This window comes from Antennarius striatus, chromosome 7, assembly GCF_040054535.1.
Source record: "Antennarius striatus isolate MH-2024 chromosome 7, ASM4005453v1, whole genome shotgun sequence".
Classification (NCBI taxonomy): Eukaryota; Metazoa; Chordata; class Actinopteri; order Lophiiformes; family Antennariidae; genus Antennarius; species Antennarius striatus.
In genome coordinates, this window is record NC_090782.1 from 24,453,341 (window position 1) to 24,476,749 (window position 23,409).

Consider the following 23,409-nt stretch of genomic DNA (forward strand, 5'->3'; position numbering starts at 1 on the left):
CACCTCTCTGAGCTAGTGTCAGTGTTTCTGTTGAGACAAAAACATAGTCGGTCCAATCAGGCGTGACGTGTTTGTGATGTCATCGGGTCTGGTGACGCCGGGAAAACTTTCTGTCCAGAAGCATCGACGCGTAAAGTTTGTTTGGAGATTGCCGTTAGCGTTAGCGCACCATGCTACGTAGCCTGATCCTGGATCTGATAGAAGAGGAAAGTTTAAGAACGTTCCGATGAGAACATGTTTTCATTTGACGATGATGAAGATGATGATGTTGAAGATGATGATGATGATGCAGACAGTTCTTCAGTCTGATCTGATTCGCAGCCCCCCACCACCACCACCAGAGAGTGTGACTCCACCCTGCTGACCTCACAGATATGATGGAGGTCAGAGGTCAGGGTTTTGTGGGGGCGGGGCTCAGCTGGTTGTTCTCACGCACTAAACAGAGGTGAAATTTGAAATATCAAACCTTTAATACCAAAAACGAAAATCATAAATTCTATCAGAAACAGTTACTTTTAATTAATTGGCCTCACCTGGTCACATGACCATTTCATGTTTATTTACACGTGTGATTTATTTGCAGCGTTCACGTTTCCTTCTTTGCGTTGGTGTATTTGCGTGAATCAGCGCCCCCCGTGGTTTGTGGCGGTACTGCACCGGTAACGGGCGGTTCGAGTCTTCTCCGGTGAGAATAAATTATTAGAATTAAAATTACAAGACTAGGAAATAAAAGGTTTTAATTCTAACAAAACAAACTGAAGAGTTTATTTTAATATAAGTTTGATTCTGTCATCAGTTCAACATCATTAGAGAGTAAAAGACTGAACTGAACCGGGAGGGAGCGGGAGGAGGGCAGCATCTTCATCCCCTCCTCCTCCTCAGTGTGTGTGTGTGTGTGTGTGTGTGTGTGTGTGTGTGTGTGCGCGCGCTCCGGTTCAAGCTGCCGTCGGGTTGTTTTTCCTCCGGACTCCCGCTGAAGGTAAAAACTCTCTTTTCTCCGGTAAACCCGGTCAACCGGTTCGACCGACCGTGAAGCTCCGGTAGAAACTCGTTCACGGAATAAAATCAAGTGTAACGGAGTTTTGTGAGATCCGGTGTTAGTTTGATGGGATCGATCCGGATTTGATTAAAAAGTTAAAAAATTTTTTTAAAAAAACACGTGAACGCGTTTAAGACTAACTTTAAAGCTGATTTAAAGCTGAGGTGACGTCACCGGGACTTTTGATTTGATCGCGTTTAAACCCGAACGAATCCGGATCGTTTGATTGATTGAAAACGTGTGAACGGTGGGAACGAGTCGGTTTCAACGTTTAAAACGTTTTTAAATCTGCTGTCGGGGTTTATTTTTATTCTTATTTCATGCAAACGTATTTAACAATCAAGCTGGTCTCGGATCAGGTTAACGGACTAATAAAGAACCGAACCGAACCGAAGCTGAGAATCGATTCGATCGAAGAGGTCAGTGAATATTTCATCTCCGATGACGTCATCACCAGAAAGACTCACTGAAATGCATTGAAGGGTCACTTTTGATGTTTTCAGGACGTTTGATCTCCATAATCAGGTTTTAAAGTGGAACTGAATCGGTTCGTGACCCGATCAGATTTTGGTAAACCGGTTTATTCGGACTAACAGATTTGGCTGAGGTGATCCGGTTTCGGGACGGATGTTTGGTTTTTTTCTGTCATAAAAGTTGGATTCAGACTTAAATGAAACCGTTTTGTTCCCTCAAAGTTCTGAATCCGCTGAGAGTCTCCATCCGCCTCCAGGACCATGCCCCCCCCCAGCAGCAGGACCGTCTCTGCCCCTCTTCAGGGCGACCACCTGACATGAAGGCTGAAGTTTGAGGACGCAGCGCCCCCTGCTGGACCCCCCTTTGCACCTGCGGGTCATGGCCGAGTCCAGCTACTCCGACCTGATCGCCAAACACTACAACTACACCGGAAAGTTCCGCAAGACGGAGCAGGACTCTGGTCTGAAGGCCGACTCGGTGGTCTTCATCATCGTGTGCTGCTTCATCATCCTGGAAAACATCCTGGTCCTCACCACCATCTGGAGGACCAAGAAGTTTCACAAGCCCATGTACTACTTCATTGGGAACCTGGCGCTGTCCGATCTGCTGGCGGGCGTGGTCTACACCGCCAACATCCTGCTGTCGGGCGCCAACACCTACAAGCTGACGCCCACGCAATGGTTCTTCAGGGAGGGCAGCATGTTTGTGGCGCTGGCGGCGTCCGTCTTCAGCCTGCTGGCCATCGCCATCGAGCGCCACCTCACCATGCTGAAGATGAAGCTGCACAACAACGGCAACACCTTCCGCGTCTTCCTGCTGATCAGCACAGTGTGGATGATCGCGGCGGCGCTGGGCGGTCTGCCGGTGATGGGCTGGAACTGCATCCAGAGCATGACCCGCTGCTCCACCGTGTTGCCCCTCTACCACAAGACCTACATCCTGTTCTGCACCACCGTCTTCAGTATCATCCTCATGGCCATCGTCGTGCTCTACGCCCGCATCTACGCCCTGGTGCGCACCCGCAGCCGCAAGCTCATCTTTCGCAAGGTCTCCAACGGACGCAGCAACGCCGGCGCCAACATCAAGAGTTCCGAGAAGTCCATGGCTCTGCTGAAGACTGTCATCATCGTCCTGAGCTGCTTCATCGCCTGCTGGGCGCCGCTCTTCATCCTCCTCCTGCTGGACGCCGCCTGCGAGACACTGAGCTGCCCCATCCTCTACAAGGCGGAGTGGTTCCTGGCGCTGGCTGTGCTCAACTCCGCCATGAACCCGCTCATCTACACACTGACCAGCAACGAGATGCGCCGGGCCTTCCTGAAGACGCTGCTCTGCTGCACCGCCTGTGTCCGGCCCAAGTTCACCGGGCCCATCATGGGGGCGGAGTTCAGCCGCAGCAAGTCAGATAACTCCTCCCACCCCAACAAGGAGGAGACCGAGTATTCGCCAAGGGAGACGAGGGCGGCGTCTTCAGGGAACATCGCTTCATCATCCTAAACACCTGGATGTACAGTAGTCGTAGCGACTTAGAAGTTTGGAAAGTGGCACAAACGCGACCGGCGATGGCGTCGCCGATGGAACCGAACCCTCCAACTGGTCGAACTGGTGCAACCGAACCCTCAGAGGAAGACGCTCACATCTACATGCTGGTTGAACTGGTGGATGAGTCCGTCTTCTTATCTGTTGACGTGGATCTTGACCAGAACGAGTCATGACTCCATGAAGTTGGACATTTACCGAACTCCTCATGCATGATCAAGCCGCTGAATTATTCAAGTTATAATCCATTACGAAGATCAATATTACTCCAAACCAACCCCAGCTTCAAATAAAGTGTTATTGATTGCCGTAGAAGACTGTACTGACCCTCTAAGAACCACTAGAACCTTTAGCATTTAAACACACAACTGTCAATATTTAAGAAATATCAATTAATTCATGATGCTTTCTTTTCATTTCCCTTAAAAAAAAACCCATGACGTACCTGTAAATTGAAATCAAAGCTCAGGTGTTCCTCCGGATCCTGTTAAAGGCGTGAAGCAGCTCTAGAACTGTTTGGGTTGTTCTAAGCTGTTCGATCGGGTTTCTGATGGTTCCTGAAAACAAAAGGAACACCTGAGCTCGGAAAGTTTCTGTTGGTATTTTTGTAAAAGTTGTAGCATCCATTGGTCAGAATGTATTTTCTACTTCCTGTCTGTGTTTTCTTGTTGGTAGTGATGTTGTTTTAGCGAAATTAATTTATACTTGGAGCCAGAAAGAAAAGACAAATAAATTCTCTGTCATTTCTGCCGAGTAAAAACATCAGAAGAGAAAATGGATTGAGGAACAATTAAAAACAGAAAAGCCATAAAGATTTTTCCAGCACTTATCATATCACGTGACCTGGACTAAAGTTAATCTCAGGCTTCTGATTGGATGAGAAGCCAGAGGAAAATGTAAACATGTAAAATACATCAAGGCTGAAGATCCTGATTGGGTAGAACTTCTAAACAACCCATTTAAAATCCACCTTTTGATTTCCTTTCTGATGTTGCTGCTCAGACCCAGTTGATCATCGCTGATCTGGCAGGCGTCCAATCAGATGACGGGAACGAGAACCATCTTCTATTGGAATCTGACCGATTAATCCATTAATGTGTGTCCAGCCTGAGATGTGTGTGTGTGTCCGTCTCCATCGCTTCATTCCTGAATGTTGGTTTGTTAGGATTCAATAAAGAGAAATAGAAACGCCTCGTGTACCAGAACTAGTTCCACACCGACGGAACGGCCAAACCGGTTTCAATCAGAGGAATGAGAACAGGAAGTGTTTCAGCTGCTGACACTGGAGGGACTGATAGAAACTGAAGCGGTGTCTGAAACGCTGAGATGATTCAATTTATTCAAACAGTTTGTCTTAAACGTCTCAAACTGTTTCTCCTTGAGAAGAGGTGGAAACAGCAGGAGCTGAGTGACTGCTGCCCCCCTGTGGTCACATTCAGACATTACAGCAGTAGCAAGATTCTGTATTAAACCCCAGTGGAGAAGTTATTCTTACTCTACTGTATATATTATATACAGTGCGCCCTCGCACATTATCGCATCAAAGCTTGCAACTTCACCTCATCTAGGATTTTTGGTAGGCAGTCACGTGATACCATACGCACATTCTATTGGCTGACGGCATCTAGAAGCGCACTTGGTTCCGTGAGTCTCGGACTTAAGTAAAACATAAAAGTGCTTTAAACAGTTAATAAGAGTGTTGGAAACGGTAATACAGACAGAAGGTGGTTTAATATCAGTATGGGGAGGGTTCATAACGATTAAATTACCATAAATAATAAGATACATAGTTTGTAGCTCTATCGCAGAATTCATTAATCGTGTGTGGAACGCATTAACCGCAAAGAACGAGGGCGCACTGTATATATACACACACTCAGAAGTCATGAAGTCTTCCACTAACGTCCTGCTCCACTTCCTGGTCGGCAGAGGAGTCTCTGCCTCTCCGTTCAAGATCTCATTTACATAAAAACCATGAAAATGTTCTCACCGCTCTCACGATCCACACACTGAGATCCCTGGTCCTCTAGGAATGAAGATGTCTATTTCCAGACACCTGATTGGTCGGAGAGCTCTGCAAACATGACTTGAGGTTACCTGCTTGTGCTATGCTAGTCCTGTGGCCCTGCTAGACATGCAGAAAATACATTAAAGTCCACGTTGGTCAGGAAGAGTTATGTCTTTTTAACAATTACATACTTTATATCTTCAATGATTTGTCAGAGGAACTCGTTTTTATTTAGTTCTCTCAGCTTTGGGATACAAAACATGACGCTTTCCAGATAAAAGTCTCTTTTGCTGTGGTTTTATATGATGACAGTGTTTGTGTTGTCTTGAGTACACATTAATGTTGTTGTTGGGTACAGGGCGGGCTATGTACATATATGGGCGTGGGGCAGTTAGGGACAGACAGGGTTCAAAGTATTTTACCAGGGTAAAGAGGCATAAACCTGAATCTCTTCCGAGCCCTGAACAAAAAGTTCCTGAATACATCAGAGAGTCAGGATTGAGCTGTACCTGAGGAGCACCTGATGGACCTGATCCTGGTCTTCATGCTGCCCCTCTGCTGTGAGTCTGAACCCATCCATCAGAAATCTGTTTAGACGCTTCTCCATTTTTAAAGTGGTGAAACACAAAATCTCAAACATCATGTGGGAGGAGTTCAGAACAGAGTTTTTATCATTTAGTGGAGAACAACAAAACGTGATCAGCTGACTTTTTGTTTGTCTGTGATTGATCGACAGGGTGGACAGCAGCGGCCCGGCCAATGTGGTCTGGTGAGTTAAATGAGGAACAGTCATCAAGAAGTATCCTACTAAAACTCTAGATGAAGTCTTTTCAAGATGATGTGTTCAATCTAGATGATGTGTTCTCTCTAGATTACATCTTGTCTAGATATGTTCTCTCTAAATTAGGTGTTCTCTCTAGATTGCATCTTCTCTAGATATGTTCTCTTTATTTGTTGTCTCTAGATTGCATCTTCTCTAGATGACGTGTTCTCTCTAGATGACTTTTCTCTAGTCAACATGTTCTGTCTGCAGAGAAACCCCGGATCATTATCGACAGTAGTGACATCCAGGACGGGGAGGCGGTGGTGGTTGTCTGTACCCTCCCCATCGACTACAGAGGGGGGGAATGCCGCCTGTACAGGGACGGCTCTCAGACCCCCTTCAGGGTGACGGGGACCACCCACTTCCTGTGTCGGTTCCACCTGACCTCCAGGCAGCTGCTGGGGACACGCCCAGTGGGCAGCCGGGTCTACCTAAGGTGCGACTACCACCTCCAGCAGTACACGTCAGCGCTCAGCGATGTGAGTGGCGTGACCGTGTGGGGTGAGTGGATTTAGACACTGCCCCCTCTGACCTTCAACTTGAGCCGTTAGCTTCCTTGTTCTGTCCTGACCGCTAGTGGTCTCTCCTCCAGGAAGTAGACCCAGCCCCACGTTATCCGTCGGCAATCGCTTTGTCTCCCCTGATGACAGCGTGGAGGTCACCTGCTCGCTGCCGGTCGGCTCCGCCTTCAGCTGTCGCTTCTACAGAGGTGAGATCCGGTTGGCCGAGGGCTCCTGCAGCAGGAACCTGACGGGGGAGCAGCTCACCGTTTGGGAGAAGAAAACCGTCCTGCTTCCGGTCAACCTGACCTGCAGGTACGACCCAGAGGAACATCTCAGCATCCGCTCGGAGCCCAGCAACCACAAGATGCTGTTCGTGGTCGGTGAGGAACCAATCACCATCTGGACCCCTCCCCCCATCATCATCAATGGGTAATTCTTGACTCTTCGTGTCTGGGGTTGGTTTTCAGACTGGACTCAGGTCTCCTCCTCAGGCCGCTGGGACGTGCTGGCGGATGATGATCAGATGGAGGCCTTTAGAAACGGGATCTGGGTGTTCGTTGGGGCTGGAGATCGGAGGGTCACCATCCAACCGACCAACCACCGACCGGCGCCCAACGAGACCTGCAGCACCCAACTGTGATCGGCACATCCAATTAGTTCTCGAACCCAAAGCCACCTTCAGGTGTTCCCACAAACAACCTTATCACGGATGAACCACCTGATTTTCATGATTGGACTTGATTGGATGTTTCAGAACACATCCATAAAGGGGGCGGAGCTATAATTTGTTATGAAAACTCCGTGGGATACCAGATTTGAGTATTTGGTGAACTTTTCTTAAATTTCCTCCGCGATTAAGTAATTATTTCATTCTTTCATTAAGGATCTATCAATCCATCTATCTAATTTTGATTGGTGGGGTCTTAGAGGAAGGGGAGGAGCTACATGGTGGCCTTCACTTTACTTCTGGTGATGAATCTGATTTTGTGTAAGTTCTTGAGAATCATTTTGAACTGTTTTTGTGATAAATCCTGAACATTTTTTGAGTTTTGAATCCCTGACATCTGATTGGATTTTTTCTCATAATACTTCCTGGGTGTGTCCCTCCCCCTTCATTTGTGATTGGCTGGAAGTTAAAGAGTCTCATGGTGCACATACTGATTTGTATTACTGATCTATTGATCCAGGTCTATTGATGACATGAAGAGAGTGAAATTTTCAAATCTTTGGATTTAATATCAAATGTTTTAAAGGTTCTAACAGAACTTTTGATTCGCTGAGCAACACTGAGAACTCTCCACACAATCAACGAGCCAATCAAAACATCGAACTTTAAACACAACCCGGTGAAAGTCTGAACATTAAGTTCTCCAGCAAGAAAATGTTGGAACGGAGAAACTTATTAAGAAATAAATAAAACAAAACAAAAAATAGAACAGGTAAAAAAGAACGGGTGTCTCTCTGCGTGCTTAACAGCCACATCCTGATGACATCATCGTGACATCATCACCATCCGGGGTCCACGGTCTTACCTCAGGGTTTCTGACTCGACTTGGACTCCTGCTGGGCCTGAAACACAACCAGAACCAACCATCGTCATCACCGCACTCTCTTGTGAGGCAACGTGTCACATGACCTCAAAAGACTCCCCCCACCCCCCCAGTGGAGTCCCCTCACCATGTAGCTGCCAGTGTGGAACCCACAGATGTACCACAGCATCATCATGCTGGTGGTGGCGCCGACGCCGTCAGACGACTGGAGAGGGGGAGGAAGAGGCATGAAGGGCACGTTGTCCTGGAGACACACACACACACACACACACACACACACACACACACACACACACACACACACACACACACACACAACTTTAAAGAGGACAAACTCAGTTCAAACAGGTTCATGAACATCGGTGTCTCTTTTACCCCCGGGTTCAGCTGAGGAGGAAACTGGGGGAAGAACGGAATGCCGTGATTGGTCGGTTTCTCCGCGTCTTTCTTCTTCTCTTGACTGGGGTTCTCTTTGTCCTGCAAACAGAAGCGACAGATTTAAAGGTTCACGACCGGAACCAACACTGCAACACAAATTAACGGGTCACATGATGATGATGTCATCAGTGCTGGTCTTGCGTGGAGGTGGATCTTCGTGCAGCGGTAGACTGAGATCTCACCATGGGGGGGCTCTGGTGCACCCCTCTCCTCCTCTCTCTTCCTTGCTCGCCGTGGTTCTCACCTCTGCTCCTCCTCCCGTCGGCGGCGGCACCGCTGGTCGCCACGGACTTCCATCTGTGGTCCTGCCGGACCATTGGGGAGGGGTTAAAGATCAACACAGCATCACTGGACAGACCGTGCAGTCGGGTCCAGGTCCGGGTCTCTACCTTGGGCCTTGTGGCTCTGCTGTTGCCATGGAGCTCGCTGGGGCTCAGGAGGCTGCTGACATCATGTTCCTCCATGTTGTTGTAAATGTCGAAGCGAACGCCGCAGCGTTGACCTTCGACCCACAGGACCACGGCCGGATAGACCAGACCGTCCTCTGAGTAAACCGCCCGGCAGCGACATCCTGGCCTCCACTCCTGAAAGCACAACGAGACGATGACAGAGACGAGGTGGCGACTCGCGCTGATGGTCGCCGGCTGGCGCGTGAACGTCACCTGAGAGCTCTCAGCCGGCGTTTTGAGGACACTCAGCTCCACCTCCTCCTCGTTGCCGTAGTCATGGAAACGGACGCGGCAGTGATCTCCCTCCACCGACACCACCTTAGCCGGATACAGCTTGCCGTCCTCTGCCCACACGGCTACACATTCGGCGCCTTCCTCCCACTGGGGGGGGCAGACTCGTTCAGAGACGGGGGGCCGTCACCGGGTCAAAGCCCTACCTGAACCCCGGTAGGTCGTCACCTCCGGTTCGGTGCGGACGAACTCCAGAGCAGGTGGGGAGACGTCCTGTTGCTCTGTCGGTTCCAGCTTCTCTTTGTCGTCTTCCTCCTCTGACTCCGCCCATGTCAACAGGCTGAAGTCCTGTAAACACAAACAAAACAAGCAAACACACAAACATCACAACACACAACGACTTAATGGGATTACCGGCCAGGAAATGACTGCTAACTGGTCTGTGCTTTTCAAAAAGCGCATTACTCGGGCGGCAAAGGGGATGAAAAATTAGATGATGACCTTGAGAAAACTAAGTCAAGGTCAAATTTCAAGTTCTGTACACTCAGAAACCGAATAAAATAGAAAGATCTTTGACCAATGCACGTAGGTCAGGGTAAAATTTCGAATTCAGGGATGTTGAAGTCTGTCAGTGCTTTGTTTTTAGTTATGTTTTACTATCATGAAGTTTTGATATTTTAATGGTGATATATTTGATTATTTTAAGACAAACTTGTTGACATGTTTGTTCTTTCTACAATGTCTGACGTGCGATGTGTGTTTTATGCTGAAAAATGTGTTTTTTTTAAAAAGGTCTTGTGTACAAATTAATTTAGAAAACTGTGTCATTCATTCATTTTCATTCATTCATTCTACAGAAATATCAGATCATTTCGTTTTTGCAATAATTCTCTGATAGTGTGATATTATTTTAGGGCCACATTAAGAGAGCTCGTAAAAAAAAAACAGGCGATTAGAAAAATAATTAGCAAAACTAACACAAAAAAATACGGGACGTGACGTTTTTACAAGAATTTTGCGTCAGAAATGACGTAATTTTAACCTTTGTGTGGTAACATTTCAGTTTATTTTTTGTATTTTCAGCATAAATAATTTATTTTTACAAACCTCTGTTATTTCCAGTGTTTTGTGTAAAGTTTCCACCAGTGAAGTTTCCTCCTCTTCGTTTTCCGCGGATTCCTGCGAACAGAAACTGTTAGCTAGCAGAAGGCTAACAGAAAACAGCCGCCAAGTGACGGGTGGCTAACCACTTGTTCAAAAGGTGGTTTCCCGGTAATTTTACGTTTTATAAGTGAATATCAACATTAAAATAAAAAATCTTATAATTAATAATAAAAATAATAATAATACATAATAAACACGTACCGGCTCCGTGGAAACGTGGAAGTCCGTCTCCTCCGTCATGACCGGCTTCAACTGAACTGTCAAGCATTAATTCAACGTTGACACCAGTGTCAAGTTGCCCGGATGTACGACGAACGTTTCCGGCTACTCCTTTCAAAATAAAAGTTTTCCAGGAAGACAAACATCGTTGCCGATAGATGGAGTTCGTGTTTTTGGGTTTTTTTTTTTTGTTTTTTTACAGCACGACCGTTTAAGAAGTTATTTAATCCAGATCCACAGAAACTAATAACTCAATGTAGTGACGTCACACAGACAACAGTAAAAAGTTTTCAAATTATTTGTAAATGTAAAATTGTTATTATTATTATTGTTAATATTTTTAATATTATTTTTCCCTATTGTCTTATTTTTCCTCAATGTATGTTTTTCCCTGTTTCTGTCTGTTCTGCTACTGTAACGTTTAAACTTTCCAGTTTGGGATAAATAAAGAATATCTATCTCTCTAAAATGGAATTAAGTACAGTACATGCAATTTGTTAGTTTCAAACATTGAAGTCTAAATTTTGAGCTCCTGGTCAATAAAGACAGAAAACATGGTAGAAACTTTTCAGGTTTATTATTTCATGAACACCACCCCCCACTCCCCAACACCCTTGTCCCCCACCCCCCACCCCCCAATCCTCATTCTTAGCGCTCCCTTCAAATTTGATAAAACCTTCTCAAAAGTCGAGTCTTTTGCCGGCTGCAGTAACAGAGCTTCAAGCTTCATGAATAAAATCAGACCCCGTTTACACCTGACTCTGGATCAGCTGTTCCATTCGCGGTTGATCAGTAGTTGCTGATAATCTGAATTCACCGATCAGTAAAATAACGGTGAATCTATAACCATCAGCTGTGTGTGTTGTACCTCTGGACCAGATCAAGAGTCAGGTTTAAACGCGGCACCCCAAACTTCCCTGTGGGTCCCTGCTGATCGTTTTCTAGATACACAGAATCTTCATGAATCACTGCAGAGACAGAATTCATCACAACGCGTTCAAGATCAGGTCCGCATTAGGAACGGGAGGCTCCGCCCACCATTCCACCAACCAATCACTCCTCTGGAAGATGTCCAGAATGACAATTAAATAAAAGTGAATTAAAAAAAAGTAAGTTTTAATATTTTTTTTATGCATAATTCATCAGAATCTAAACAAAAACTTTATATTATTATGATATTAAATCTATTTTGTGATGTTTGTGGCCGAATGTTAACAGTAGATTTCCTGTCCTGTTCCAGAACGGCGCGTCGTGACTTTGATGAATTCTTTCCCTGCATGTCTGAATCAATCTAAAGAGAATATTTACCAGGCTGAAACGTGACAAGAAGCAGCGGAAACGACGGTTCAGCTCGAACAGAGAAAACAGTGGTGAAGCAGCGGAGTCTTTAAATCTGTCAGTAAACGTCTCAGCAGAGTTTGGGTCCAATCGTTCGTCCTATGACAGCGTGACGCGTCTCCATGGCGATCTGAGTCCGTCCAGGCTCCGCCCACATCCTGGACCACAGTGCTCTCTGTCGATGGACAGGTGGACGCCGGGTCGAGCTCCTGAGGACAGGAAACACATTCAAAGTGAAGGGAACCCTTCCTCTTTATCTGTCTGGGTTGTTTTGCGTCCTGTTTTTCCAGAGTTGTTGCTGCAGGAAGCAGCTCCCGCCAGCAGGTGGCGACACCACCCCGGTTGAGGAGATGGAGCCCTTCAAACGTCGCTCTAGTGTATATTTAGTGGTCGGATTTACAGGAAGGATTTAAACTCGTTTTTGATTCTTTTTTCCCCCACTCCTGATGGTTTTAAATTCAGTCACTTCTGACTCAGCTCATGTAAAATGTTTTTTAACCATTTTACTTCCATAATATAGATGTATTTACTAAAAAGTCTGGTCTTTTTTGTCTATTTTTGTTAGTAACTGTGTCAAAACATTCCTTAGATTTGCACATTTTTTCCAGGAGAATTAGAACTTTCAATATCTGTTACATATTTATTAGTGTGATGTAATTAAATACGTAAAAATGTGTGTTATATAAAGAAAAGGACAAAAACAGAATTGGGAATTTTCTTCAATTTTTTCTTCTAAGAAATTGTCAGATTTCTGAGATTGCAAAAATCTATTTTCAAATCATTTTAATTTGAAATAAACATGTCTTAAACCAGTGATCCCTTTGGTAGTAAAAGGGTTAAACTAAACTTAATCCTTCTTGATTCACATTAGAAAATATTTTAAGTGGGATTTATTTATAGGCTTTCTTGTTGCAGATGTTGGAATGCAGATTCTTGTTTTTGATGCGTTCGGGTGCAGCGGGAACTTTCTGTTCTGTTATCATCTGGTGGCGTGTTGGCTGATACTCACAGGTTGTCAGGTGCAGGGCGCCGCAGACGAGGAGCATCATCGCTGGAATGCCAGAGAGGGGCGAGGCGGCGTCGGTGGGAGGGGGGCAGGGGGCTTCCTGCCGCTTGGGCTGCTGGGAGGCTTCAGCGCTCTTGTCTTTACACTTCTGACTGCAAAACAAAGAGGACGATTGTAACAAAGATACACTCATTTTGTGCATCCAACTGGTAGAAGAAAAAAAAACTTTATTTAAAAAATTTTTTTTTTAAACTTTATTTTTCTCTTTATGAGGATCTGATCGTTCAAATCAGAAATAAATAAACTCTGTGACCTCCTCTCTGACCCGGCTGGCGTTCTATCTGATAACGGCGTGCCGGACCGGGTGGGCGTGGCCAACTCACAGCTGTTTGTGCAGGTACTGCTGTCCCGACTCGCAGGCTTTGGTTTGGCTCTGCGCCGCCGTCATGTGACTCTCGGCGGCGGCCTTCAGGCTGAAGCAGGAGGAGGTCTGATGGAGCGCCTGGGTCATGTTCTCCTGCAGGGACTCGATGTGATCTGAGCACACAGACAAGGACAGACGGGAATCACGCGTCAGTTCAAGGTCAAATTGAGCTCAAATCTGTTTCTTTCTTTTAAACTTTCAGACCAAACATCCCATTGTTCCTCTACCTCAGGTGCCTCACACTTCAGCAGATGTAATGACTCGTTTTGACTCACTTGTTCCACGCAGACCTGCCCTCATTAACCCCCCCCCCCGCCTGATGTTTACCCGCCGTCGTCGCCGCCCGTTCGCACAATGCTCCCCTCATATCTGCGGCATCCACCGCTTCCCTCCGATTGTTCGGCGCAGGAAGTCGCCTTTTATCGAGGCGTGTCTTCCATCAGGCAGCCGCTCCTACCGGAGAAGACTTCCCAATCTGAGACAAAAGCTCGTCTCCGATTCCACAAGGAGACGGAAAACATCCCAGCGGGCCTCGAAACGTATTCAAAAAAACCCCCAACATTTTCAGCTCATCTTGAACCGTTAAGCATCTCAGCTGCTCCCGGGGTCAGCTGACACGTCAAGTTGGGGTTGCGATGGCCGAGCGGGAGCTGCTAGCATCAGCGTAGCGCCGTGACATCGTCACAGGGAAGCCCACATGCCACGGCGCTGACGGCGTCCTGCTGCCGGGCAGCGAACACAAACACGGCTACTGTAGTACGACAGTTTCCATTCCCCACACAGGAACCTGCACCCGTTCCTACCTTCCTTTCCTCTCGTCGTTCCTTTTCTTTTTTTTTTGTTTTTTATCTTTTCTCACCTTTATTTCCTGCTGATTTTTCCTCTTTCCTTCATTTTCACTCATGTTTCTTACTTTTCTACTTCTGCTCTCTTGAAACGTTCTCTTTCTTTACGCGTCTTCTCTTTTTAGTCCTCCTTCTTGGATTAAAAAAATACGTTTGTCAGAGTTTCCATCGTTTCCTCCACCCTGGACTGAATTTGACGACTGAAACATTTTAAAGAGAATCCTTCTTATATTTTTCAGTTTACAACTTTTTCTCTCGGAGCAGAAAGGCTCTCCTGTGTTTTTTTAAGCCAGCCAATCCTGGATGTTTATTTACTATGACTCACAGGTCGTCATGGTAACAGAGGGGGGAAAATGCAGCTAAGAATGCCGCCGGTGGCTCGCTGAGAAAGTCTCCTTTCATGGCAGTGATGGGGTTTTTCCTACCTTCCTGCAGGCTGAGCTGATGCGTGAGGTTCGCCTCCTTCTGGCGCAGCAGCTCCACGTCCTCCTGCAGGACGCTGATGTTCCCGTTCAGGACGACCTGCAGGATGAAACAAACACACCCCAGGAGGAAGCATCCTGTTAATGAGAGAGTGATGGGACACGCCAACACGAGAAGAGTTTACACTCGATTGGAATAACGGCTGACTGTAAAACCACTAAACATTTAGCATTTAGCTTCTGAACAAAGTTGAACAAAGTTCCTGCTGCAACAGGAAACCAACCTGCTGTACAGGAAACCAACCTGCTGTACAGGAAACCAACCTGTTGTACAGGAAACCAACCTGTTGCAACAGGAAACCAACCTGCTGTACAGGAAACCAACCTGCTGTACAGGAAACCAACCTGTTGTACAGGAAACCAACCTGTTGCAACAGGAAACCAACCTGCTGTACAGGAAACCAACCTGCTGCAACAGGAAACCAACCTGTTGTACAGGAAACCAACCTGCTGCAACAGGAAACCAACCTGCTGTACAGGAAACCAACCTGCTGTACAGGAAACCAACCTGTTGTACAGGAAACCAACCTGTTGTACAGGAAACCAACCTGCTATACAGGAAACCAACCTGTTGCAACAGGAAACCAACCTGCTGTACAGGAAACCAACCTGCTGTACAGGAAACCAACCTGCTGCAACAGGAAACCAACCTGCTGTACAGGAAACCAACCTGCTGTACAGGAAACCAACCTGCTATACAGGAAACCAACCTGCTGCAACAGGAAACCAACCTGCTATACAGGAAACCAACCTGTTGTACAGGAAACCAACCTGCTGCAACAGGAAACCAACCTGCTGTACAGGAAACCAACCTACACAGACCATCAGAGATCCTGAAGACGTTTTTGCAAGGCCTAAACTGGCCTAAACCCAGCGACACCCGTGGGCTAACATGTGGTTTGCGATCTGGTTTGGGTCGGGCCGGGCCGGGCGGTGCCAGCCTGTCAGGGTGGAGCTGCTGATGGAAAGCAGCGGCGCTCCATCTGTGAACTTGACGGCTTTTAGAAACATTCCTTTGTCTGAACGCAGCGGCTAAAATTAGAGCCGCTCTTTAAACAGAGTTAAAGGAGCCTCCGAACAAACGCCTGCTAGCAGAACCACATGAGCTAACGGCTCCAGAACCGAGGGAACCAGGAGGGCATCAGGACCACATCAGGACCGCGTCAGGACCGCATCAGAACTACCTCCAACCCTTCTGATTAAGGAGCCGTTGATTGATCAACACCAGTGTCCTGAAGGTCCAGTTCTCCTAGAGAAACCTTTACCTGCTCTACACCTGATCCACATCCAGATCCAGTTTCTGGTTCCTGAGGAATCTGATACCGTTCCTCCAGCTCTGGAACGTTCCTGCTTCTCCTCCTCCAGATCCACCAGAGGGTTTCTCAGGTTTCCAGTCAGATGAGGCCTCTAGAATGATCCAGGACTTCTTCTGGAACCGGGTCTTGGTGGACTCTTGATGTGTTCTTGTACTATCTCCTGATCCTTGATGGGATCCACCTGACCCGTTTTTTAGGGTACCAGGAAGCAAAGCTGACTCAGAACCCCTGCCCACATCAGGAGGGGGTTCACATCAGGACGTACCACTGATCCAGAGACCTCAGAAGGTCCAGTTTGGTTTCATAGCTCCACAGAACCTTGTGGGCTCTGATCCAGATGGTTCTGAACTACTGGTTCTTCTGGATCAGCAGTGGGGAACATCTGAACCCTGATGGAGCTCCAGACCAGGATGGACTCTGCTGAGACCTTCTAACACCGGTTTGATCTACAAAACACAAGAAGTGGACACCCACCAACCCACAATATCACACAACACTTTGAAATATCACAGGTAGCTCATGAGTTTCACAGATTAGAGCCCCCCCCCCGCCCTCACTGTGTGGCGTGGAGGGGGTTAAAGCCTGAGGTCAGGTGGTTTCAATCCTGGACGTGTAAAAGCAGGTGGGAACAGTTAGAGCTCAAATATGAAGCTTTATTCTGCAGGAATGCAGCAGCTGTCAGATGAAACGAGTTCAGAGGGAAAAGACGTTCCTGATTCATTCAAACACGTCGTTTCTTCTCTGTCTGAACAACTGATAGAAGAAAAAACATCTAAAAACATCTAAAAACATCTAAAAACATCTAAACACAAAAAAACAAAATCAATAAAACCCCTAAACGCAGAAAAAAACACCCGCTTCAGCTGACGTGACGGAGATCCAGATCCAGATGTGGACGACCCTACAGGTAGATGAGGTGAACCAGGTTCAAGAAGGTGGGGTGGGGGGTGTGTGTGGGGGTGCATTCCATTCAGTTTGTCGAAACAGAAGCCGGCCTCCATTACAAGCACATTTTCCAGATAGATTTTTTTTTTCAGGATTTATCAGAGGAATAATTCGATGTGTTTCAGACGCGGTGACCTCTAACCGTCAGTTAGAGGTCATCTGAAGGGCGCTTGTCAGAATGTGTTCCCGTCACGACTCTGGAGCTGCTTTTCTGGAGGAACTCCAGATTTTGAGAATCCCAGAGTCGCTTTTTAACGTTTACTTTGGGCTCTAAACGTGACGTTTGGGGTTATTTCTCACTTCTGGAAGTGAAGGCGTCTGGGTAAAACACGGCGGGAGGAGGAGGAGGAGGAGGAGGAGGAGGAGGAGGAGGAGGAGGAGTGGAGCAGAGGTGAAGAGCAGTTGGAATGAGTCAGGACGAACCGTCAAAGAGGAGAAGGAAGGAAGGGAGGGGGACATACAAGGGCAAACACTCACTTTTTCCAACCGACTCCAATGAAATCCTGAAAGCTACCAAAGCCTCTCGTGTGAAACGCTCCCGTTTTCAGGGAGGGAAAAACGATTGGTCTCGTTATTGGAGGGAAAATAAAAGTTTCCCGAAATGGAAACGGTTCCTGAAGAGGAGGGAGGGAGGAAGAGGAGAATCCCTCCCCCTGTCGGGTTCCTGTATGAAGAAATGTTCACTTTCTCTTCTGCAGAAACAAAACTGTGAAATGTTTGTTTGCTAGAAGCTAACCGGGTCCAGGCTCTGTTGATTCTCGGGAAATAATCTCTGTCAACTTTTACCCACAATCCTCCACTGGGAGCAGAAGTTCTACCCTCTGCTGGTTCTGGATGTTTATCGAAAGGTCGTTGCAGATCAGGAAGCCGGCCATCGCAAGATTTTATCTGCTAACTTTAGAAAAATAACGCGATGACATCACCGTCATGAGATCTAGATCATGTGGGTTAAAGTTCTATTCTGGATCAGGTGATCCAGAATAGAAAGCCCTACTGTGAGGATTCAGACTGACCTGGGATCAGATCGGTGTGGAGTTTAATTCTACAGATCCTCAAGGAAACCATCATCAGTGATATTTAGATTTTCTAGAATAACTGTCTGACCAATAGGATCCAGATTCCAGGGATGGAGGAGTCACATGACGAGACTCAGCAAATCATGGGACTTTAGGAGCCAATATCATCAACAGATCCCTGAGGACGCAGTTCTCCTGAAGCGAGACGGCGTTTAGGAGCTACACGGAAATCAAGTCTAGCTTCTGGAAGAGTTTTCCAGAAGCAGGATGAACATTCAGGAGAACCCGAACGAACACCAAGCTGGGGACAAACTCACCGCCTCCTGCCGACACTCCTCCAGCGTGGCGTTGGTGGCGCTGAGGCGCCCCAGCAGCATCAGGATCTGGGCTCTTTGGCGCTCTCGCTCCTCCCTCCCCTCCTCCACCATCTCCTCCAGAGCCACCTTGTTCTTCTTGAACACCACCTTGGCCCCCTCCAGCTTCTCCGTGGCCTCCTGCAGCTCCGCCCGGCACTGGGACGAGCTCTTCAGGTCCGGAGATGTGGCCCAAACCACGATGACGATGAGCGAGATGATGGACCAGAGCGCCAGCAGGGCGATCACCACGTTCTTGGCCTTCTCGGAGGATCTGGAGGCGGCAGCCATGAGGATGAGGATGGCGTCGATGAAGAGGAGCGGCGGAGCACACAGCCGGTCTGGGTGAGTCTCAGGTTGGAGTGAGCTGAACTTTCCCTTCGGGCTGGGCAGGAACGTGAGGAGGGGCTCCCTCACGGGGTGACAGGAGGACGGCAAACCTCGGCCACACCCCCTGCCTCACCCTCCTCTTCCTCCTCCTCTCCTCTCCTCCGTATCAGCGTTACGCAGCCCGGAGGACACTCTGATCACCAGGAGTCACTCCAGCAGGGTGTGAGCACTCCGTCTGGACTGGGACGACCTCTGGGATCCCACAATCCCTCCTCAGCAGCTCTCACTCTTTCCTGACCTCCTGCCAGCTGCTGGCACACAGTTGGCACAAGCCCCGCCTCCACCGGCCTGCCCATGCCGCGATTGGCTACAGGCTCCGGCGTTTGGGACCCTGGAAACACCCAAACAACCACCCTATAAATATCTAGAGATCGCTGCTGCCAGGGCGCCCGCCGTATCGGCATCGCTAATCCGTCTGGCCACACCCACTCAGGCCCCGCCCACTCCGTTACATCCCAGATTGACAGTGGAAACATGTGGCTTCTGATGAGTGGTGTGTTTGTCAAGTCTTTCTCTTACTGTAGTTTGGAGACAGCTGCCGTTGCCGGGGGCGACGGATGGGGCCCCGACGCCTCCGCGCCTGACAGGCCTGCTGCAGAACAATCTCAAACATTCTGCTGAGCGTCTCCGGCGTGCAGCGGAGGAACGCCGCCGGGCTCCTGATGGTTAACACCAGCCGCCACAGCTCACTCCCTGCAGAGGATAAACCCTCACATTAAAGGATGAGTGTTTGTCATACTGCCCCCTGGTGACACATCACACACACTACACATACACGCCACTGGAAAAAATCATAGGTGTAAAGCTGGTTGACGTAGAACAAACATCAAGTTTTCCTTTTATATTTACATTTATTCAAGTTCTAAAATTTTATTTTTATTCTCCTAAACTTTGGAAGTCGCTGCTGTTTGATTATAGAATGATAAGAAATCTGATAAATAAATAAAATCACAATATTTTTAACTTTTATGTTTTACGCTTTCATTTTAACTCTGCTGTTATTTACATTTATAAATTTGCCATAGATGATTTAGTTAACATGTGTGTGTGTGTGTGTGTGTTTGTGTGTGTGTGTGTGTGTGTGTGTGTGTTTATGTGCCCAGCTGTGTATCTGTTAGGAAGCGTTTTTGAACCGTTGGATATAAAAACAGCAGCAGCAACAGTTTCCTCCATCGCTCCACGATGGCGTCTGCGTTGGTGTGTCTGATGCTGCTCTCTGTTAGCGGTGAGTTCCAACAGTATTTGCCTTCATCAATAACAATATAGATCATTCATCAATAAAGATATTATAGCTATTAATACAATGAGGAACCATTTGCAACAGTTGAAGAGATTTGAATGCTGAAAATGTCAAATTAAAGGTTCTTTTAGAAAGAATTGAAGATTCTGAAGGAGATTAAACATCTAAAGTCTCAGTTTATTCATATTTAAAGCTAAAAAATAAACTAGATCAGCAGAGAATTAGCCAGGAAATACCTTTATAATTAATCATTTCAGACTGTCAGGAAAAACGCATCTTAAATAAATTTTTTTAAATATTCGCTTGTATCTCAAAAGCTTTGTTTGTTTCATTCCTAAAAATATTAAGTATTTGTTGTAAATTAAGACTAAAAACAGATTCCACAGGCGGTGGTTGGTTTGACCCCTCTGACCCCTCTGTGATGGGCGGTGCTCTCATTGGCTGTCTGTGCCTGACACCACTCCTGATTCGTCAATAAGTGCAGGTGTGTCTGCGGTTTGCGTCTAGGGGCCACGGTCCCACCTGCGTCTACTGTGAAGGTGAGGGTGGGGGAGGACGCCACCCTGCAGTGCCCCCTGCTGGACGCCAACAGCCCCTCCTCCAGGGCGGACCCCCCCACCATCAGCTGGTACAGGGTGGCCCCCGGACAGAGTCCGCAGCTGCTCCTGTCCATCAGGTCCACCGACGTGAGGCCCGGCCCTGGGGGGGAGGCTGGTAGGTTCACCGGTGGGCCTGACGGGTCGATGCGACTCAGCGCATCCCGTAGGAGTGACTCAGCAGTTTATTACTGCAGCATCACCGAAGGACGCCAACAGGAGGAGATGGGGGATGATGGGACGTGATGCTGGTTTCAGATGGATCCAATGGAGCGTCTGCAGATCCGTTTGTTTCTTCAGCCTCCTTCAGATTTTAGTGCTTATCTGATGTTTAAGTCACAAAAACAGCTGTTCACTAAAGTAAATGCAGTGAATTCCCCTTCATTGGCTCATTAAACTACCTTGTTCTTGACTGTGATTAATCAAATTCTTCAGAACTATTTTTTTAAAATTATTATTCTTGTTATTTCTTTAATATATTAAATATTATTTATCTCGTATTCAGTTTTTTTTTTTTAATTAACAGCGTGAATGCATCACTATATTTATCTCTAAACTGATCTGTTTACAACCAGACTGCTGTTTGTCAGAAACATGAAAACTTTAGGAACTTTATTGTTTTGTTTTGAAATATATTTTTACTTAGAATTGGACCTGAAATACATAAAACTAAACTAAAGATGTTTCCTGTTTGTGTTGTAATAAAACCACAGACAGCTAACAGACAAACAGCCTGCTAACAGTCAGGCACCACACAGAGCTAACAGACAGACAGTTGACATATTTACAACTTGTTCTATGTTTTACTGGGTATCAAATACCGTTCTATCACCTTGTTCTCCTGAGCCACATCTTGGGTTCGCGTTTGATCGATGTCATAGCCTGTCTGATTGTGTTGAAAAGACTGCAATACCCTGTTTGACCACACGGATTAAGCGGGATTAAACACTTACAATCCAGGGGGCGCTGTTTTCACCTGTCACTCAATTCACCTTTTTTTTCTTACTTCACACGAAGAAGATAAACGAGTTAATGACAACACAAAGAATAATTTAAGTTAATTTTTTAAAAGAGACAAATAAAACCTGATCTGTACTTTTATAAATGCTTATCTCTGATCAAACTATGAATTTAAATTAAGAAAATACCTACAGTGCAAGAAAATTCAGTGATTGTCATAACCAAAGTAAACATTTAACGTGTAAATAAGTAGAATAAACAAATACTGAAGCCAAAATGGTTCAGTTCAATTTCAATTTATTTTAGGTTACAGTTTTAAATATTTAGTTATTCAGATGATAAGAAAAGACACCTTTAAAAAACACAGTTAGCGGCTCCTCCAACAGTTTCATCTCATCTATTTTTTTTTTTTAATGTCTGTCTTTTGTCGTCTCGGTTATTAGTTGCAGTAACCACAGGTGATCCTTCCTTCAAGTATGTTTTTGACAGTTTGACATGGACACAACATCATCAGTGAGAGAACTTCCTGTTTGTCTGTCCTTCTCTAACTGACTGGAGCGGCGGTTGATGGGATCCCACAGCAGTTGGTTTCTGCTGCTGCTGTTCCGCTCCAACAGTTTCTGCTTCACTCAAAGTCTCCTGGCTTCAGCTGTCGGGAACAGAAACACCCAGGAGGTCTGCAAGAGACATCTTCAGGATGACTGCAGCGCTGACCTTCGTCCTCCTGCTGTGGTGAGACTCAGGAGAATGAAGCGCTCCTCTGGCGGTCCGTCTGACCTTCTGTTCATGGTTTCTTTCTGGTCTGTGTCCCCCGCTGTAGTTTCTGGGGTATCTGGTCTCAGCCCACCCCCTTCTCCGTGGTCTTCAGTGCTGGAACTCAGCTGATTGTTGAAGAAGGCAACTTGGATCATCTTCATCACCATGGAAACAAGACAAGAGGTAAACTTCAGTCCAACATTCAAAAAGAACCCGGAGACCGAGCTGGTCTCTGAGTCTTTGTGGCTCTTATTTTTGATTGATGTGATTTTTATTTCCATGTTTTCAGATTCTGGTCCATCTATCCAGACTCTATCGTCCGTCCCCTTCAGTCAGGGTCCCGGATCCCCTCCGGTGCTGGTCTGCATCCTCACCGAATTAACCTCCCCTAGGCAGGATGTCCTGTGGTGGATTGACGACACAGTGGTCACATCACCAGACGTGGCGTTGTGGAGGTCGGAGGGAGGTGGAGCCTACAGCGCCACATCAGCGTGGAAGGTTTCAGCAGCCAACTGGAGGACAAGGTCCAGGTACTGGTGTGGGACCATCCAGCATGGACAGGTGTTCAGGCAGAGTGTCTGCCCAGGAGACTGAATCAAGGCTTGAGGTTTGGGTCAGGGTGAAATCCAACATCAACTTAAAGTTCTCATCTGTTGAGGTGACTTTTAGATCATCATGTTTGAAATTAGATCTGAAGAATCACATTTGGAAGAAATAAAATGTGATATCTTGTCCAACATTTTCTTAATGGAATGTTTGTGAATCATCCCGTCGTGATTTCATTTATCACTTCTTGTTATAATTTGAAACTTCTGTCCGTATGTCCCATCTGTCTTTCTCTTTCTACTTCCTGTCGTAGCAGGTTTTGCCCCAGTTTCACTTGATTGGTCGACTGTATTCAGTTCGTGACCATACTTTCAGTCCATTTTTGACCCGTCTTCCCCTTTTGGACTTCCTGTCTCCTGTTGTGGTCGTCTGCTCCACCCTGATTGGTGTCATCGTTTTGCTCACATAAAGAGTCCTTCCAGTATTCAGAGAGTAAAGATAAAATAAAGCATGACTACCAAAGATGCGGACGGCAGAGCAAGATTTTATTAGGGTTTATTTTACAGTAAAAATAACCGTTTTCATTCCGTATTATTTAGAATCAACATTTAGAAGGTTTATTAAAATTTTTAAAAAGTATCTAGTCCCATTTCTCTTATTACCATATTTGGCATGCTGCATCAACAATAAAATAAAAATGTTTAAATATCGTAAAATTCCGTTTAACTGGCTCTTCAAGACGTCCTTTCTGTGGGTGATGCG

The 23,409-nt window shown here is 46.5% G+C and overlaps 5 protein-coding genes across 11 annotated transcripts; 3 read left to right on the plus strand and 2 right to left on the minus strand.

Moving 5' to 3' along the window:
• The first annotated feature begins 881 nt into the window (after positions 1-881).
• Positions 882-4,240, plus strand: s1pr1 (sphingosine-1-phosphate receptor 1). Of its 2 annotated transcripts, none has more exons than XM_068319019.1 (2): positions 882-979; positions 1,735-4,240. In XM_068319019.1, exon 2 carries the CDS (start codon positions 1,892-1,894, stop codon positions 3,005-3,007), a length of 1,116 nt encoding a protein of 371 aa, XP_068175120.1. In that variant the 5' UTR covers positions 882-979; positions 1,735-1,891; the 3' UTR covers positions 3,008-4,240. The 2 variants fall into 2 exon arrangements, with proteins under 2 accessions (XP_068175120.1, XP_068175121.1); XM_068319020.1 differs by lacking the exon at positions 882-979 and adding an exon at positions 1,012-1,458.
• Positions 4,241-4,354: 114 nt separating this feature from the next.
• On the plus strand, positions 4,355-7,438 carry LOC137598639 (uncharacterized). Its single transcript, XM_068319022.1, has 5 exons — positions 4,355-5,617; positions 5,794-5,826; positions 6,091-6,381; positions 6,473-6,763; positions 6,851-7,438. The coding sequence occupies exons 1-5, from the start codon at positions 5,581-5,583 to the stop codon at positions 7,021-7,023; spliced, it is 825 nt and encodes a 274-aa protein (XP_068175123.1). The 5' UTR covers positions 4,355-5,580; the 3' UTR covers positions 7,024-7,438.
• A 12-nt stretch (positions 7,439-7,450) lies between these two features.
• On the minus strand, positions 7,451-10,455 carry LOC137599472 (survival motor neuron protein-like). The gene is made up of 8 exons (XM_068320427.1): positions 10,417-10,455; positions 10,159-10,230; positions 9,280-9,399; positions 8,761-9,201; positions 8,554-8,676; positions 8,309-8,410; positions 8,061-8,177; positions 7,451-7,952 (listed from the first exon to the last, which is right to left on the minus strand). The coding sequence occupies exons 1-8, from the start codon at positions 10,453-10,455 to the stop codon at positions 7,917-7,919; spliced, it is 1,050 nt and encodes a 349-aa protein (XP_068176528.1). The 3' UTR covers positions 7,451-7,916.
• A 605-nt stretch (positions 10,456-11,060) lies between these two features.
• On the minus strand, positions 11,061-18,452 carry si:ch211-1a19.3 (protein GOLM2). The gene is made up of 5 exons (XM_068319743.1): positions 18,124-18,452; positions 14,473-14,569; positions 13,162-13,315; positions 12,782-12,930; positions 11,061-11,981 (listed from the first exon to the last, which is right to left on the minus strand). Coding segments are annotated over exons 1-5 (729 nt in total). The 5' UTR covers positions 18,451-18,452; the 3' UTR covers positions 11,061-11,979.
• A 711-nt stretch (positions 18,453-19,163) lies between these two features.
• Positions 19,164-23,286, plus strand: sid1 (secreted immunoglobulin domain 1). Of its 6 annotated transcripts, XM_068319744.1 has the most exons (5): positions 19,634-19,774; positions 20,297-20,503; positions 21,904-22,077; positions 22,166-22,284; positions 22,391-23,286. In XM_068319744.1, exons 3-5 carry the CDS (start codon positions 22,043-22,045, stop codon positions 22,693-22,695), a joined length of 459 nt encoding a protein of 152 aa, XP_068175845.1. In that variant the 5' UTR covers positions 19,634-19,774; positions 20,297-20,503; positions 21,904-22,042; the 3' UTR covers positions 22,696-23,286. The 6 variants fall into 6 exon arrangements, with proteins under 6 accessions (XP_068175847.1, XP_068175849.1, XP_068175845.1 ...); XM_068319746.1 differs by lacking the exons at positions 22,166-22,284; positions 22,391-23,286 and adding an exon at positions 19,164-19,297 and having other exon boundaries at positions 19,653-19,774; positions 21,904-22,046; XM_068319745.1 differs by lacking the exon at positions 20,297-20,503 and having other exon boundaries at positions 19,639-19,774; positions 21,789-22,077.
• The last annotated feature ends 123 nt before the right edge of the window (positions 23,287-23,409 follow it).

Bases quoted from the DNA above. Each gene is read 5' to 3' on its own strand.
- s1pr1 (XM_068319019.1), top strand. From the start codon at position 1,892: ATGGCCGAGTCCAGCTACTCCGACCTGATCGCCAAACACTACAACTAC.
- LOC137598639 (XM_068319022.1), top strand. From the start codon at position 5,581: ATGGACCTGATCCTGGTCTTCATGCTGCCCCTCTGCT. The intron at 5,618-5,793 runs GTGAGTCTGAAC...ATTGATCGACAG, and splicing joins CTTCATGCTGCCCCTCTGCT to GGTGGACAGCAGCGGCCCGG. The intron at 5,827-6,090 runs GTGAGTTAAATG...TTCTGTCTGCAG, and splicing joins GGCCCGGCCAATGTGGTCTG to AGAAACCCCGGATCATTATC.
- LOC137599472 (XM_068320427.1), bottom strand. From the start codon at position 10,455: ATGACGGAGGAGACGGACTTCCACGTTTCCACGGAGCCG. The intron at 9,202-9,279 runs GTGACGACCTAC...TGCCCCCCCCAG, and splicing joins TCGTCCGCACCGAACCGGAG to TGGGAGGAAGGCGCCGAATG. The intron at 8,178-8,308 runs GTAAAAGAGACA...GTGTGTCTCCAG, and splicing joins CTCCTCAGCTGAACCCGGGG to GACAACGTGCCCTTCATGCC.
- si:ch211-1a19.3 (XM_068319743.1), bottom strand. From the start codon at position 18,450: ATGGCTGCCGCCTCCAGATCCTCCGAGAAGGCCAAGAACGTGGTGATC. The intron at 13,316-14,472 runs GTAGGAAAAACC...CTGTGTGCTCAG, and splicing joins TCAGCTCAGCCTGCAGGAAG to ATCACATCGAGTCCCTGCAG. The intron at 12,931-13,161 runs GTGAGTTGGCCA...TTTGTTTTGCAG, and splicing joins CAGTACCTGCACAAACAGCT to TCAGAAGTGTAAAGACAAGA.
- sid1 (XM_068319744.1), top strand. From the start codon at position 22,043: ATGACTGCAGCGCTGACCTTCGTCCTCCTGCTGTG. The intron at 22,078-22,165 runs GTGAGACTCAGG...CCCCCGCTGTAG, and splicing joins ACCTTCGTCCTCCTGCTGTG to TTTCTGGGGTATCTGGTCTC. The intron at 22,285-22,390 runs GTAAACTTCAGT...CCATGTTTTCAG, and splicing joins CCATGGAAACAAGACAAGAG to ATTCTGGTCCATCTATCCAG.